This window comes from Oryx dammah, unplaced genomic scaffold (assembly GCF_014754425.2).
Source record: "Oryx dammah isolate SB20612 unplaced genomic scaffold, SCBI_Odam_1.1 HiC_scaffold_9, whole genome shotgun sequence".
Classification (NCBI taxonomy): Eukaryota; Metazoa; Chordata; class Mammalia; order Artiodactyla; family Bovidae; genus Oryx; species Oryx dammah.
In genome coordinates this window covers 2088075-2100982 of record NW_024070193.1, presented here as the reverse complement: position 1 = coordinate 2100982, position 12908 = coordinate 2088075, and the positions used below count along the sequence as shown (strand labels likewise).

At 58.2% G+C, this 12908-nt stretch overlaps 1 protein-coding gene across 1 annotated transcript in view; it reads left to right on the top strand.

Annotated features, from left to right (window-relative positions):
- Nucleotides 1-12908, top strand: part of NUP210 (nucleoporin 210) — an 89682-nt gene that overhangs the window by 48830 nt on the left and 27944 nt on the right. The window contains exons 19-23 of the mRNA XM_040247263.1: nucleotides 843-1035; nucleotides 1494-1600; nucleotides 2165-2269; nucleotides 2358-2459; nucleotides 10934-11062. Of these exons, the coding sequence (XP_040103197.1) occupies nucleotides 843-1035; nucleotides 1494-1600; nucleotides 2165-2269; nucleotides 2358-2459; nucleotides 10934-11062 (636 nt within the window). The remainder of the gene's footprint in view (nucleotides 1-842; nucleotides 1036-1493; nucleotides 1601-2164; nucleotides 2270-2357; nucleotides 2460-10933; nucleotides 11063-12908) is intronic.

Here is a 12908-nt window from a genome sequence, read left to right as displayed (position 1 = left end):
GCCCCTGTGATTTGTGGTCCTGCAGGGACCTGGGGAGGATAGACCCCTGCCACGCAGGCTGATGGCAACGTCAGTTTCGCTTTATGCCCCTCCGGAGCCAGAGGCCGCCCAGGACGTGTTTGCAGAGTCAATCACTCACTGGTGACACCAGGCGCTGAAACAGGGCTGGCCTGCCACAGTGACAGACGGGGGCCACACTCCAGCCTGACCCTGGGCTCCTGAGCTGGGCGTCGGCCGGGAGTGCCGAGCCGGGGCTTGGATGGAGCCACTGCCTGACTCCTGCACGGGGGAGAGAGGCTGCACAGCGCCCAGGGAGGCCCGCGGGCTTTAAACTCAGACCAGACAGTCCACCCCAGAACCTGGGTGACCTGGGGCGAGTGACTCAGCATCTCTGAGCCGCCGCGGCCTCCCCGTTCACGAATTTGGGGGTGGTGTTGCCATCGCAGGACCAGGGAGCTTGCAGGCGTGCGAGACGCCTGGTGCCCCGCCCCGGCACTGCCGACCCTTCGGGCCGGGTCCCCCCTTCGTGAGGGCCTGTCCTGTGCACTGGGCAGCGCCCCGACCTCTGCCTGCTGGTTGCCAGTAGCGCCTCCTGCAGTTATGACCACCGAAACCGTTTCCAGGCGCCGCCAGGGTCCCCGTCGAGGAGCACGGGCTGGAACCGGGGGCCGGGCTGTGTAGGGCTGTCAAGGGCACTTTGACAGCAGCAGTAGCGAGCACCCCTTCGTGAGTCACCCCCGGAAGCTCGCCAGGACCCCTGTGAGCCCCAAGGTGCACCGTGTGTCAGGGACAGGCCTGCACAGCCTGGGGTGCGGCCCCGAGGTGAGCTCGGCTCCTTGCAGGTTCCCGTCTCCAGCCACCGCAGCCCGCTGCTGGACCTGGCCGCCTACGACCAGCAGGGCCGCAGGTTCGACAACTTCAGCTCGCTGAGCGTCCAGTGGGAGTCCAGCAGGCCGTCGCTGGCCAGCATCGAGCCTGCCCCGCCCCTGCAGCTGGTGTCTCGGGATGACGGGAGCGGCCAGAAGAAGCTGCACGGTGAGCGGCGGCCCCCGACCAGCGAGCTGGGCGCAGAGAGGGCCGGGACCCTGTCTGTCCAGGACTGATGCCCGGGGAGCATCGGGACTCCCCTTTATTCCTCACATGTCTGCGAGGGAGGAACGGACTCTGGGTGGGAGGTGGGGAGCAGCTCAGGGCACACTGCGGCTGAGCTCAAGGCCCAGCTTGTGCATGGACCGGGCTAGAGCCCAGACCCGGCTGCTCCGAGCTCCGAGACCCCCTGACGCTGCCATCGGAGACCCTCGCGGCCAGGACCTGAGCTGTCCCCTCCAGCTCCTCTGAGCCGCTCTAGAAAGCTTGCTCAGGGCCCCTCAACTCTCAGAGGTGCACATGGTGTGCCCCGTCCCCCAATTTCAGGGCGGTGGGAGACTTCAAGCTACACACCGGGTAGAGGGTAGGCGGGGCTGCATCATAGTCGGCTTCCCTCTTGCTCTCAGGCCTGCAGGCCATTTCGGTTCACCGGGCCTCAGGCACCACGGCCATCTCTGCCACCGCCACTGGCTACCAGCAGCTGTATCTGGACGCAGCGAGAGTGAAGCAACCGGTACCGATCGGGGCCCCCAGGGCGGGCCGTCCTCCCGCCTCCCCCACGCTCTGCCCAGTGCTCCCGGGGTCCTGAGGCTGGCCTACTGACTGGGGGCGCCTCCTTGCTGGCCCCCATGCCTCAGTCTCCCCTCCTGAGCTCCCTGCAATCTGGTGATGGTGGGGGTGGGGGGTCCATCTGAAAGGCAGAGGGGCTTTCCCATCTAGACTCTTACCCACCACCGCCCACCTCACAGCCCCTGCCGAGCGCGCCCGGGTGGTTCAGCCCCGTCCCTGTCAGCCCGCAGCCCCCACTGCCTGGAACACTGCCCCACTTCCCTGGGGCACGTGGGGGAACTCCAGCCTGTGGCTTGGCAGGTCAGGGGGCGGCTGATTTGGCGGGACTAGGGGAGGCCTCACAGGGACGCGGCTCAAAGCTCGACAGGTGTTGCTGGGCTTGTGTCCCCAAGACAGCAAGGTCCCCGGTGTGATGCCAGCACCTGGGGGTGCTCTTCTGTGGGGGGTGCCCATGGGCCTGTCTGGCCCTTGGGCCCCTGGATCTGACCGTGTGGCCTTGCCCCTTCAGCACGACCCCCTCACTCCTGTATCGGCCTCCATTGAACTCATGCTGGTGGAGGACGTGAGGGTCAGCCCGGAAGAGCTGACCATCTACAACCACCCAGATGTACAGGTACGGCCGCCCCATTCCCCACCCCGCCGCCCCCATCGCGACCCCCAAGGACCCCTCACCTCTGACACCAGCCCGGCCCCTCCTACAGGCGGAGCTGCACGTCCGAGAAGGCTCTGGCTACTTCTTCCTCAACACCAGCAGCGCCGACGTGGTCAGGGTGGCCTACCAGGAGGCCCAGGGCGTCGCCACGGTGAGTGTGGGCTCCGCCCGCCCGCCTCTGCAGTCAGCCGCGGGTCACGTCGGTCCCGGCGCAGGGTCTTCAGCGTCTCCCAGGGGTCGCTGCAGACACCCTCAAGCTGCCTGTGCGGTCCGTGTCGTGTCTCACAAGCTGCCCACGCTGTCAGCTACCTAACGGTTTCCTTTCAGTCGGCCTTTCGGGTAAGATGGAAATGTTGTTACACGAGCGACACTGTAGGAGCCGGAAGGACTGTTGCCTTGACGGACGCGTCGGCTTTTGCGGTTTCTCCATGTTCCTTCCCTGATCTCCACCCAGCCGTGACCACGGAAGAACCGAGCCTTCCACACTCACCAGGGCCTTGATTCAAGTTTTCTCTTTCTCCGTATTGCTCTGCAGGCTGGATGATGATGACGACAATGATGAATTTTTGGCAATCATTTGTACTCAGCCATTCTCTTCTTGTGGGGCACTTGGGTTGTGTAATTTTTTTTTTTAATTGCCCTATGGGACTTCCTTGGCAGTCCAGTGGTTAAGACTCCATGCTTCTAATGCAGGGGGCACAGGTTCAATGCTTGGTCAGGGGACTGAGACCCTGCATGCCACGTGGTGAAGCCAAAAAATACAAAAAGGAAAGGTCTTCCTATGGCTATGACAAAGAGTAAAGGGTGACCAACCCAGTATCCGAACTGTCTGTGTCGGCACAGCGAGTTATTATACGGTCACGAAAACTGAACTGTGTTTAAAAGGAAACCGTCAGGACGGAGTGTGTCAAACCCCTGATGTGAGTCGCGGTATCCTGGCATCGCAGCTCTGCCGTGAGCTCTGCACCACTCAGAGCCGAAGACCTGCATTCCCCTGGTGGGGGCTGGTTGCCAGGTGTTGAAGGAGCTTTACAGTCATCCCAGCACCCAGCAAGGCTTGGTCCCGGACTCGGGAGAGGCCGGGCGCTTGGTGCTTGGCGTGTGGTGGGGGTTGCGGCAGGCTTGCCTGCAGTCTTGCCGTCCGCACATGCTTCGGGCACTGCCTGTCTGTGCGGGGGAGTCCTCGCCACTGGCAAGAGCACGAGGCACGCATTCTGGGCAAGGCTGCCATCGGACTTAGCCTTCACAGAGACCTGGTCCCGCCAACTCCTTTCAGAAACACAGCCCGGTGCCTTGCCCACGGCTGTGCAGTACATTTGTGCCTTAGCCTGACGCCTCGCTGTCTCAGCTCTAACTCCCTGCAGGTCCCTTTCTCTGACTTTCTGCATCCGATGACTGTCTTGATGCAAAGGTCACAGCATCATTTGCTTCTGGAGTGGAACAGGTGTTGAGTAAGTGAGGCAGGTGAGCAGGATGCAAGGACCACACTGGGAAGAGCTGGGCTAGCTGACACCAGATGCTTAGCTGTAGTGTTGGAGGTTATTTAGGGCATGGTGGGGACTGCGGCAAACTAGAGGGCAGAGACTGTGGCTCAGCGATAGCTGTGACCCCTCATCAATCTTTAGTGTTTTTAGTAGCAGCTTTATTGAGGTGTAATTGACATACCATACAATTCACTGACTTAAAGTCACAATTGAGTGGGTTTTAGTGTATTCATAGATAAATGCAACATCACCAAAGTCAGTTTTAGAGCATTTTATCACCTCAAAAAATAATAATAATAAATAATCACCTCCCTGTTCTTCCACACACATACACACATGGAAGTATGTTGGATTTTTTAATTTATTGTGTCTTTGTTGGTGCACTCGGGCTTTCTCGAGTTGCGCCAAGTAGGGGCTACTCTCTGGTTGCAGTGCGTGAGCTCCTCCGCGCAGGGGCTTCTCCTGTTGCAGAGCACAGGCTCTCAGGCATGTGGGCTCAGGGGCTGCCCTCCTGGGTCTGGAGCACAGGCTTTCACTGGCACATGTGGGCTCAGGAGCTACCTTCCTGGCTGTGGAGCACAGGCTCTCGGGCATGTGGGCTCAGGAGCTGCCCTCCTGGCTGTGGAGCACAGGCTATCACTGGCGCATGTGGGCTCAGGAGCTGCCTTCCTGGCTGTGGAGCACAGGCTCTTGGGCATGTGGGCTCAGGAGCTGCCTTCCTGGCTGTGGAGCACAGGCTCTCGGGCATGTGGGCTCAGGGGCTGCCCTCCTGGGTCTGGAGCACAGGCTATCACTGGCGCATGTGGGCTCAGGGGCTGCCCTCCTGGCTCTGGAGCACGGGCTCAGTAGCTCTGCGCACAGGCTTCGTTGCCGCTCGGCCTGTGGGATCTTCCCAAGTCAGGGATCGAACCCATGTCCCCTGTATTGGCAGATGGATTCTTAACCACTGACACCAGGGAAGCCCTGGATATTGATTTTGTCCAATATTTTTTCTGTTTCTTGAAATAATTGTGTGGGTTTTTTTTTATTCTGTTGATATGATGTATTACATTAATTGTCTTTCAGATGTTAAACCAGCCTTGCATTCTGGGATAAATGCTGCTTGATCACGATATGTAATTCTTTTTATGTATAACTAGAGGCAGTTTGCTGGTATTTAATTGAGTGTATGTTCATATTCCTGAGAGATACTGGTTTGTGGTTTTGGTGGTGTCTTTGGTTTGGTATCAGGATGTCAGCCTCATGGAATGACTTAGAAGTGTTCCCTCTTCTAAGTTTTGGAAGATCTGTGTAGAATTGGTAACAAGTACTCTTGACTGTTTGGTAGAATTAACCACTAAAGCCATGTTGTCATGGGCTTTCCTCATGGGTAGTTTTTTTTATAGGAATTCAATCTCTTCGCCTCTTATTGGTCTGTTCAGATTGTCTGTTTCTTTTTGAGTCAGTTTTGGTAGCATGTGAGTTTCTAGGAGGATTGGTTTTTTGTTACATTCTTTTTCTGACATTTTCTTACCTTCCCGCAGTGGGCAACCTTGGTCTTTAGCTCTCTTGTGGAGCCCCTCGGCGAAGGTGAAGCATGAGGAAGCATGTCATAATACCTGTTTTTCTCAGAGGCAGAATCGCGGATGTCAGGGCCTCTTGGGTTTATTGCCGTAAATCAGAGCAAGAAAAAGCCGTCCCTTGGTGCCTGTGGACGAGCCTGTGTTGTCAGAGGGAGTCTGGGGGCAGCTGGATGCCTGAGATCATAGGAAGCTCCCGCGAGGCATTGTTATTCCTTTCGTCCAAGAAAGGCTAATCCCCTGGCCATTCCTCTTCCGTGTAAGTGAGTGGTCAGCATCAGATCCTTCCCACTGAATGGAAAACCTCAAATTGTAAATGATTCCAATTGCTTGAAATATGCCTTGCTTTGCTTTATCTCTGGAGATTAAAAATAACTCCCCTGTTATCTAGAATAGGGGTGTGTCCACTTCAGAACGATGTGTGCAGTGCCAACAAAACTCGGACTCCTTTTTACTCACAGTTAACCTCGCACCACAGATTTTGAGTGAGCCCTGAGGGCAGCCCAGGGGCCAGGGAGAGACCTTTCTTCCAGGAACAAGAGCCTCTACGAGTCTGTGATGGACTAGGCGACTGCTTCAGATACTGAGCTCCCTGTCCGGGGAGGCATTCCAGCTGGCATGCTGTTCTGAAAGACCCAAGACGGGATTACAGCTTCAGAGTCGAGTCTTCCCAGAACTACGAAGCCCTGCTCAGTCCTGTGGTGTCCTGTGGTGTAGGGTCCCTGTTGGCAGCAGGCTTTAGGCTTGTCCCTGCCAAGGCAGGCATGGCGTCCCCCGTTATAGATGGTCCCAAAGAGCTCGAGCTCGAGCTACAGCAAGGAGTCCCTTGAACTGCAAGGAGATCAAACCAGTCAGTCTTAAAGGAAATCAACCCCAAACACTCACTGGAAGGACTGAAGCTAAAGCTGAAGCTCCAATACACTGGCCACTTGATGTGAACAGCCGACTCATTGGAAAAAAACCCTGATGCTGGGAAAGATTGAAGGCAGGAGGAGAAGAGGGCAACAGGGGATGAGATGGTTGGATGGCATCACTGATGAATGGCCACGAACTTGGGCAAACCCCGAGAGACGGTGGGGGACAGGGACGCCTGGCGTGCTGCAGTCCACGGGGTCACAAGAGTCAGGCACGACTTGGTGACTCTAAACAAAAGAGCTGGAGCAGTGCTCTCTCCGCGTGGTGGACGAGCCTTCGCCCACGTCTCATCTTCGGCGGCTCTTGCTGAGAGGGGCTGATCCCTGCCGCAGACACGACCCTGTGACTCGTCTAGTACCGTGTGTGAGGCATGCCAGCAGTGCCTGACGAGGCAGGCCCCACCAGGATTGTGTTTGCCCAGAAGGTGTCCCGGAGGGTCCTCGGCCCCGGGGGTCTCTGCGTCCCCCGACCTCGGCCTGCGCAGACGCTCCTGTGGCCCCAGATGCGATCGGACGCTGATTCCTTTGCCTCCTCCTCCAAGGGCATGAGGGATTTTTCACGGAGTGTTGACAGCCGATGACAGGTCCTCGCGGCGTCTCAGAGCGCTCCTTCTGAAGGACATTTACACGTTTCTGCAGCATCTCCCAGCTGCTAATTAGCAGCATTCTCATTTCCCTTAATCGCAGAGACAAGGAAGCCCACAGCAGTTCTTCAATTAGCTCAGAGGAAATGTTTCTTTCTTTCGCTGTTGAGGCCCATTCAGAGGCAAGAATGGCTCGTGGGTGCGTTTCGGCTTCCGCGAGTCTCCGGGTGGGGGCCTGGCACCGGGCGCACCTGGGCTGCTGCGGGGCGGGGCGATGGTGCCCACACGACGGTTCCAGGGCTGCACAGGCTCACACAGCCCCAACCCTCTGCCAGGCGCCTCTGTTTCCTTCTCGGCTGGCTTACGCATGGGAGGGTTTACCTGACTTAAACTCAGGGTTTCTCTATTCTCATCACCTCTTTACATTTCACAGGCTCCCTCCTTGCAGAAGCCGTGTAGGAATTCTAAGGGAAGTGGGAAGGAGCCTAGCACTCAGGCCTTTGATCAAGCGGTCACTCTGCCAAGGCGGGTTCCCGTCATGTGCCAGCCCAGGCCAGGCTCTGGGGACTCAGCAGGGAGCAGTCAACCAGGGGCCCTGCTCTTAGGAGCCGACCCCTCTCCTGGGTCCTGGGCTGTGGGCTGGTCCCCGTGAAGCTGTGCCTCTGAGGAGGTGCTTTGGCGTGGGGTGGGGGGGTCCTTCCTTGAGACTGGGTGGGTGGTAGGTGGCAGCTGTGTGGCATGAGCTCAGGTGTGTCCCACCTTTTTCCCGAGAGGGGACAGTGGGCAGAGGAACGGGTCCCCAGCCTGGCCCCGTAGGAAGCCTCGGGGCTGGGTGGGGCCCCTTGGACGGCATTTCTCGCCTCAGTGTGACCCTGGCCACTCCCCACCGGCCTCGAGGGGGACGTATCTGCAGGGGGCACAATCCTCACCTCCGACGTGGGTCTGGCCCCCACGAGACGTTGCTGGGCACACACGGGCGACAGAAGCCGATGGCACCGCTGACATTCGGAGGCATCCACAGGGTCCTCGCTCGTCTACAGGTGCTGCTGTCCAGGGACGAGCATGACGTGCGAGGGCCTGGGGAGCGTGGAGCCGTGAGGGCGCATCGGCACCTCGGGGCCTGACGGGCACGGGCAGACCCCCCGAGCAGAGCTGCCCCTGGCTCCCCGGCAGCATCTTAATGAGCAGTGACGCGTCCCCAGCTCCAGAGAGATGACAGGGCTTCCTCGGGGCTCTCGGGGCAGCGTCACCCCTGAGGAAGGACAGTTGGTTCTGGGGGTGGATTCGCTCCCCTCTCCTCCTGCACACGCATCTCCCCTGCACGTCCTTCGAGAGGCAAGTGGGTCTGGAGCCTGAGAGCAGGTGGTGACGCTTGCACAGTGGGGGTGGGGACAGGACCCCCCACCCCCCCCGTGCCACCCGCCAGGCTGCCCCCTCGCCTCCTCCAGAGCAGTTTGTCTCCAGAGGGGCTGGCAGGCTCACCCGTGGGGCGCCGTTCACCGTCGGGTGAGCTGGCAGGGCTGACGTGTGGGTGGCCCGGTGGGCTGGGTGGTCTCTCTGTGGGCTGCCGTCCTCCGCCCCGTCACCTGGGAGGTGCCTGGACGTCCAGCTGCTGGGGAATCAAGTGGGAGAGAAACCGACTTCCTCAACGTCAGTTGGATCTTTGTTTAAAATGTGCAAAATGGCTCTTTTGAAGGAGAGACAACAACACCTCCCCTGCGCACCCACGCCCGCCTTGCGCGTCTCTCCCCGTGGGTGCAGTGAGCCATCACTTCTCTGCCTCCTGAGTGACGGGCTGCTCCCGACGGCGGTGACGTTTGCAGGGAGCTCAGGTCGGAGCCCTCGGGTCTTCCTGGGATTTTTCAGTGGGTTCTCTTTGGGGGGCATGTAATCAGCCAGGCGACTCGTCCACCACAGAACTGGAGGCCCGTGGCTCTGACCCCCGTCTTCAGTGTGTTTGATGCCAGGCTGGCTCGGTGGTTGCTCGGGGTGCCGGCGGGGTCTCTGGTCTGGGATTTTCACTGAGCAACCTGGGTCCTTACGTGAAGTGCCCTGAGCATCCTTCCCCTGTGCTTATGCCCCTGAGCCCCCGAGCCCAGCGCCGCAGGCATAGTTAGCCCGCTTTGTCCGGCCCGGCCCCCTGCCCGACAGCTCCCTTCTGGCTGCTGGTGGCATCCGGCTCTCAGGCGTGGCCGAGTGTGGCAGAAGGCGCCCTAAAGTGACGGGTCGGGCACTGTGCTCCCTCCCCAGCGCCGCCCCTTTGAGGCTGGGTTCCTACCCTGGGTGGGCCTGTCTCTTCGTATGTCCTCTGGCGGGGGGGGGGCGGCGCGTGAACTAGAGTCAGCGCTTCCCAGATAGATGAGGGTCCCTGGGGTTTGCAGACTTCTTTCTGAATTCTGGTCTCGATGAAGACAGGACCAAAGCCGAGCTGGTGGAAGCGCAGGTCTCCGTAGGTTAACCAGCGCCTCGCAGCAGTGAACCTGGATCCCTGTGTACATAGATGCTGTGGGGTTAGGCCGTGCTCGAGGCTCAGCCCTGAGGTGGCGGTAGGTGCCACCGCAGCCTTGGGGTGGATACACAGGAGGTCTGCCTGCTGGGCAGGTGAGAGCAGCAGAGCTGCCCCAGGAGAAGTGAGCAGGGGGGCAAAGGTTCCCACCTGGACAGGGGGAGACTTGGCCAGAGAGGGCCCTTTGGACGGGGCTGTGGCTCAGAGGGAACCAGCAGGTGGACTCCGGGGAGGAAGAGGGTGGATCGTGCAGCCCCGAGGGGCAGGCGGCGCCAGCTGTTCGGAGGGTGACAGCCGTGGGGGAGTACGCTTTGCGGGGACATCAGAGCCCCGGGCAGGGGCCAGATACGCCAGGTTCTCGTAGAACATGAAGCTCACTCTGGGTGGCCTTCGAAGGCTTTTAACTTATTTGGTGTCTCCTGACATTTCTTTCCCCAACATGTTCTTGATATTAAAACTGTAATTGTGCCAACACGGAACCGTTCGCTGTACCCACGCCTACCCCCGGTGAATATAGGCCACAAACTGCAGGTGGCAGAGCTGGGCCACATAGAGGTAGGTGGGAGGCACAGGCCGCCCGCTGGCTCCGCAACGTGCCTCCACCCACCCAGCCCCAGACCACTCAGCAGAGATGCACATCTAAGCAATACAACCAATCACTGCAAGTCCATCTGCCGCGTGAGAAAGTGGTGATGAGGCAGGCTGTCTGGGGAGGGGTTCTTCTGAAAGTGGGATCCCTGGATGGAAGTAGAGAGAGAAGAAGGTCTTTGGCAAGGAAAGCTTGGAAGACAGGAGCTCAGATGAATTCATTCACTCTGAACATTTTACACAGGCTCTACGTCAAATATAAGGAAAGTGTGTCAAAGTGTGAGTCGCTTGGTCACATCTGACTCTTTGCCACCCTGTGGACTGCAGCCCGCCAGGCTCCTCTGTCCATGGGATTCTCCAGGCAAGAATACTGGAATGGGTTACCATTTCCTTCTCCAAAGGATCTTTCTGACCCAGGGATCGAACCCGGGTCTCCCACATTGGAAGCAGACGCTTTAACCTCTGAGCCACCTCAAACACAGCAGAGGTAGAGATGAATGTGGAGATGGGTGAGATTCGAGGAGCTCACGGTGAAGATATGGTGGCCTCTGGGGCCTATTCCCAGGCTCTGAGAGTCTGTGGGCCCAGATTAGGATTCCCCAGTGAGGGCTTCATGTGGAAAGCAGCTGCCTCACTCCCTGCCGCATCAGAGGAGAGCCCAGAGGATGCCCTGCTCTGATGGAGCTTGCAGCAGGTGGCCTGGACGAGCGATGTGGGATCCTGGGTGTGAATCCTCTCCCTGCCGAGCTCTGACAGCGCCCCCTTGGAGCAGCTTCCATTTCTTCTCTGTAATTTGTGCCAGGTTGCCATAAATGCTCCTTGAAATCTATCCTGGCACTAACATATTATATCCCAAGCCTGTCGCCCAGCTGCCAGTGGGGGCTCACGGCGAGGGGTGGGCAGGGCCGGCTTTGGGTTCGGGTTTTCCGAGCGGGCGACAGGCCGCGGCCCTGAGCGGCTGTGTGACCGCACCCCGCTCCCGCCTTGCAGGTGCGGCCTCTGCTCCCCGGCACCTCCACCATCATGATCCACGACCTGTGTTTAGCCTTCCCTGCCCCCGCGAAGGCCGACGTCTACGTCTCGGACATTCAGGAGCTGTACATCCGCGTGGTGGACAAGGTCAGTGTCAGCCTCCCCGTTCGCTCCCTCTTTAGCTGCACAGGGGCCGGGAGCCCGGTGGGGCTGTGGGGGGGGGGCTTTCCTCGCATCTCCCCACCCCTTGCAGCACCGTCTCACCTGGCATCCTGGGCTCAGCGCAGGGTGGCCTCTGGGGGCGCCATCTTCATCTCGGTCGACACTAGCTTTAAATCCCCCTGGAAGCTGTCCTCACGTTGGCCCCGGCCTGGGGATTCCTATTCTCTGGCTGCTGCAGGTGACTAACCAGCCAGACCCTGAATTTTCTCCCCCGTCTGTACTTTTTGGATTCTCAGAGATTCAGCGGCAGATGAATAAAGCGTACTAATGCCAAGAGCTTCTGCACAATGCATACATATTAGATTTAGGCTTTTCTTTAATGTGAGGAGGGTTTTATGTAACTCAGATACACGAGGGGACTGCAGCGGTTTCCAGAGGAATGCTGTCAGGGTCCTGTCTTCCCGAGGGAGAGAAGGGGTGGTCATTAAAGCGGGCATTCACGCGAATTGTAGCCCACCATGTTCCTCGGTCCATGGGCTTGGGCTCCTTCAAAGTCACTTTTCTCTCAGCCTCGGATATGCCTTCTCTGACCTCGTTTCCGCTGGTGAGTTGCTTCTAGACTTGTGTTCTTTCACTGAGCACCTCTGACTCATGTTTCCCAAAGTTTTTACCGAGGGCAGTATGTGCTGCCAGGTGTGAACTGCTGAGCACTTATTAAACCCCACTGTATGCCTTCCTGGAGAAGGAAACGGCAACCCACTCCAATACTCATGCCTGGAAAATCCCATGGACCGAGGAACATGGTGGGCTACAATTCGCGGGGTCGCAAAGAGAGTCGAACACGACTGAGCAACCTCCGTGTGTGTGCGTGCCTGTTGCCATCCGAAGCTGTGGATTAGCTCTCTAACTAGGCCCTCGGTTCTTTTTTTACTGAAGTAGCGTCGATTTGCAGCGCTGTGTTAGTTTCAGCTGTTCAGCAAAGTGATTCAGGTCCATATTTATTTATGGACACGTACGCTGTGCTTAGTCGCTTCAGTCAGTTCAGTCGCTCAGTCGTGTCCGACTCTCTGTGACCCCATGAAGTGCAGCATGCCAGGCCTCCCTGCCCATCGCCAACTCCCAGAGTTTACTCAAATTCATGTCCATTGAGTCGGTGATGCCATCCAGCCATCTCATCCTCTGTCGTCCCCTTCTGCCTTCAGTCTTTCCCAGCATCAGGGAAATGAGTCAGTTCTTCGCATCAGGTAGACAAAGTATTGGAGTTTCAGCTTCAGCATTCAAGTCCTTCCAATGAATATTCAGGACTAATTTCCTTTAGGATGGACTGGTTGGATGTCCCTGCAGTCCAAGGGACTCTCAGAAGTCTTCTCCAGCACCACAGTTCAGAAGCATCAATTCTTCGGTGCTCAGCTTTCTTCACAGTCCAACTCTCACATCCATACATGACCACAGGAAAAACCATAGCCTTGACTGGACGCACCTTTGTTGGCAAAGTAATGTCTCTGCTTCTTAATATGCTATCTAGGTTGGTCATAACTTTTCTTAATCGCTTCAGTTGTGTCCTACTCTTCGTGACCCCCTGGACTGCAACCTGCCAGGCTCCTCTGTCCCTGGAATTCTCCAGGCAAGAGTATCCCCAAGCTCACAGCCAGAGGCCCACGATGACCTCTGGAGTGGGTTGCCGTGCCCTCCTCCAGGGAATCTTTCCGACCCAGGGCTCAAACCCAGGGCTCCTGCCTTGCAGGCGATTCTTCAGTGTCTGAGCCACCAGGGAGGCCCAGGATACTGGAGTGGGTAGTTTTTCTAGGGGATCTTCCCAACCCAGGAACCA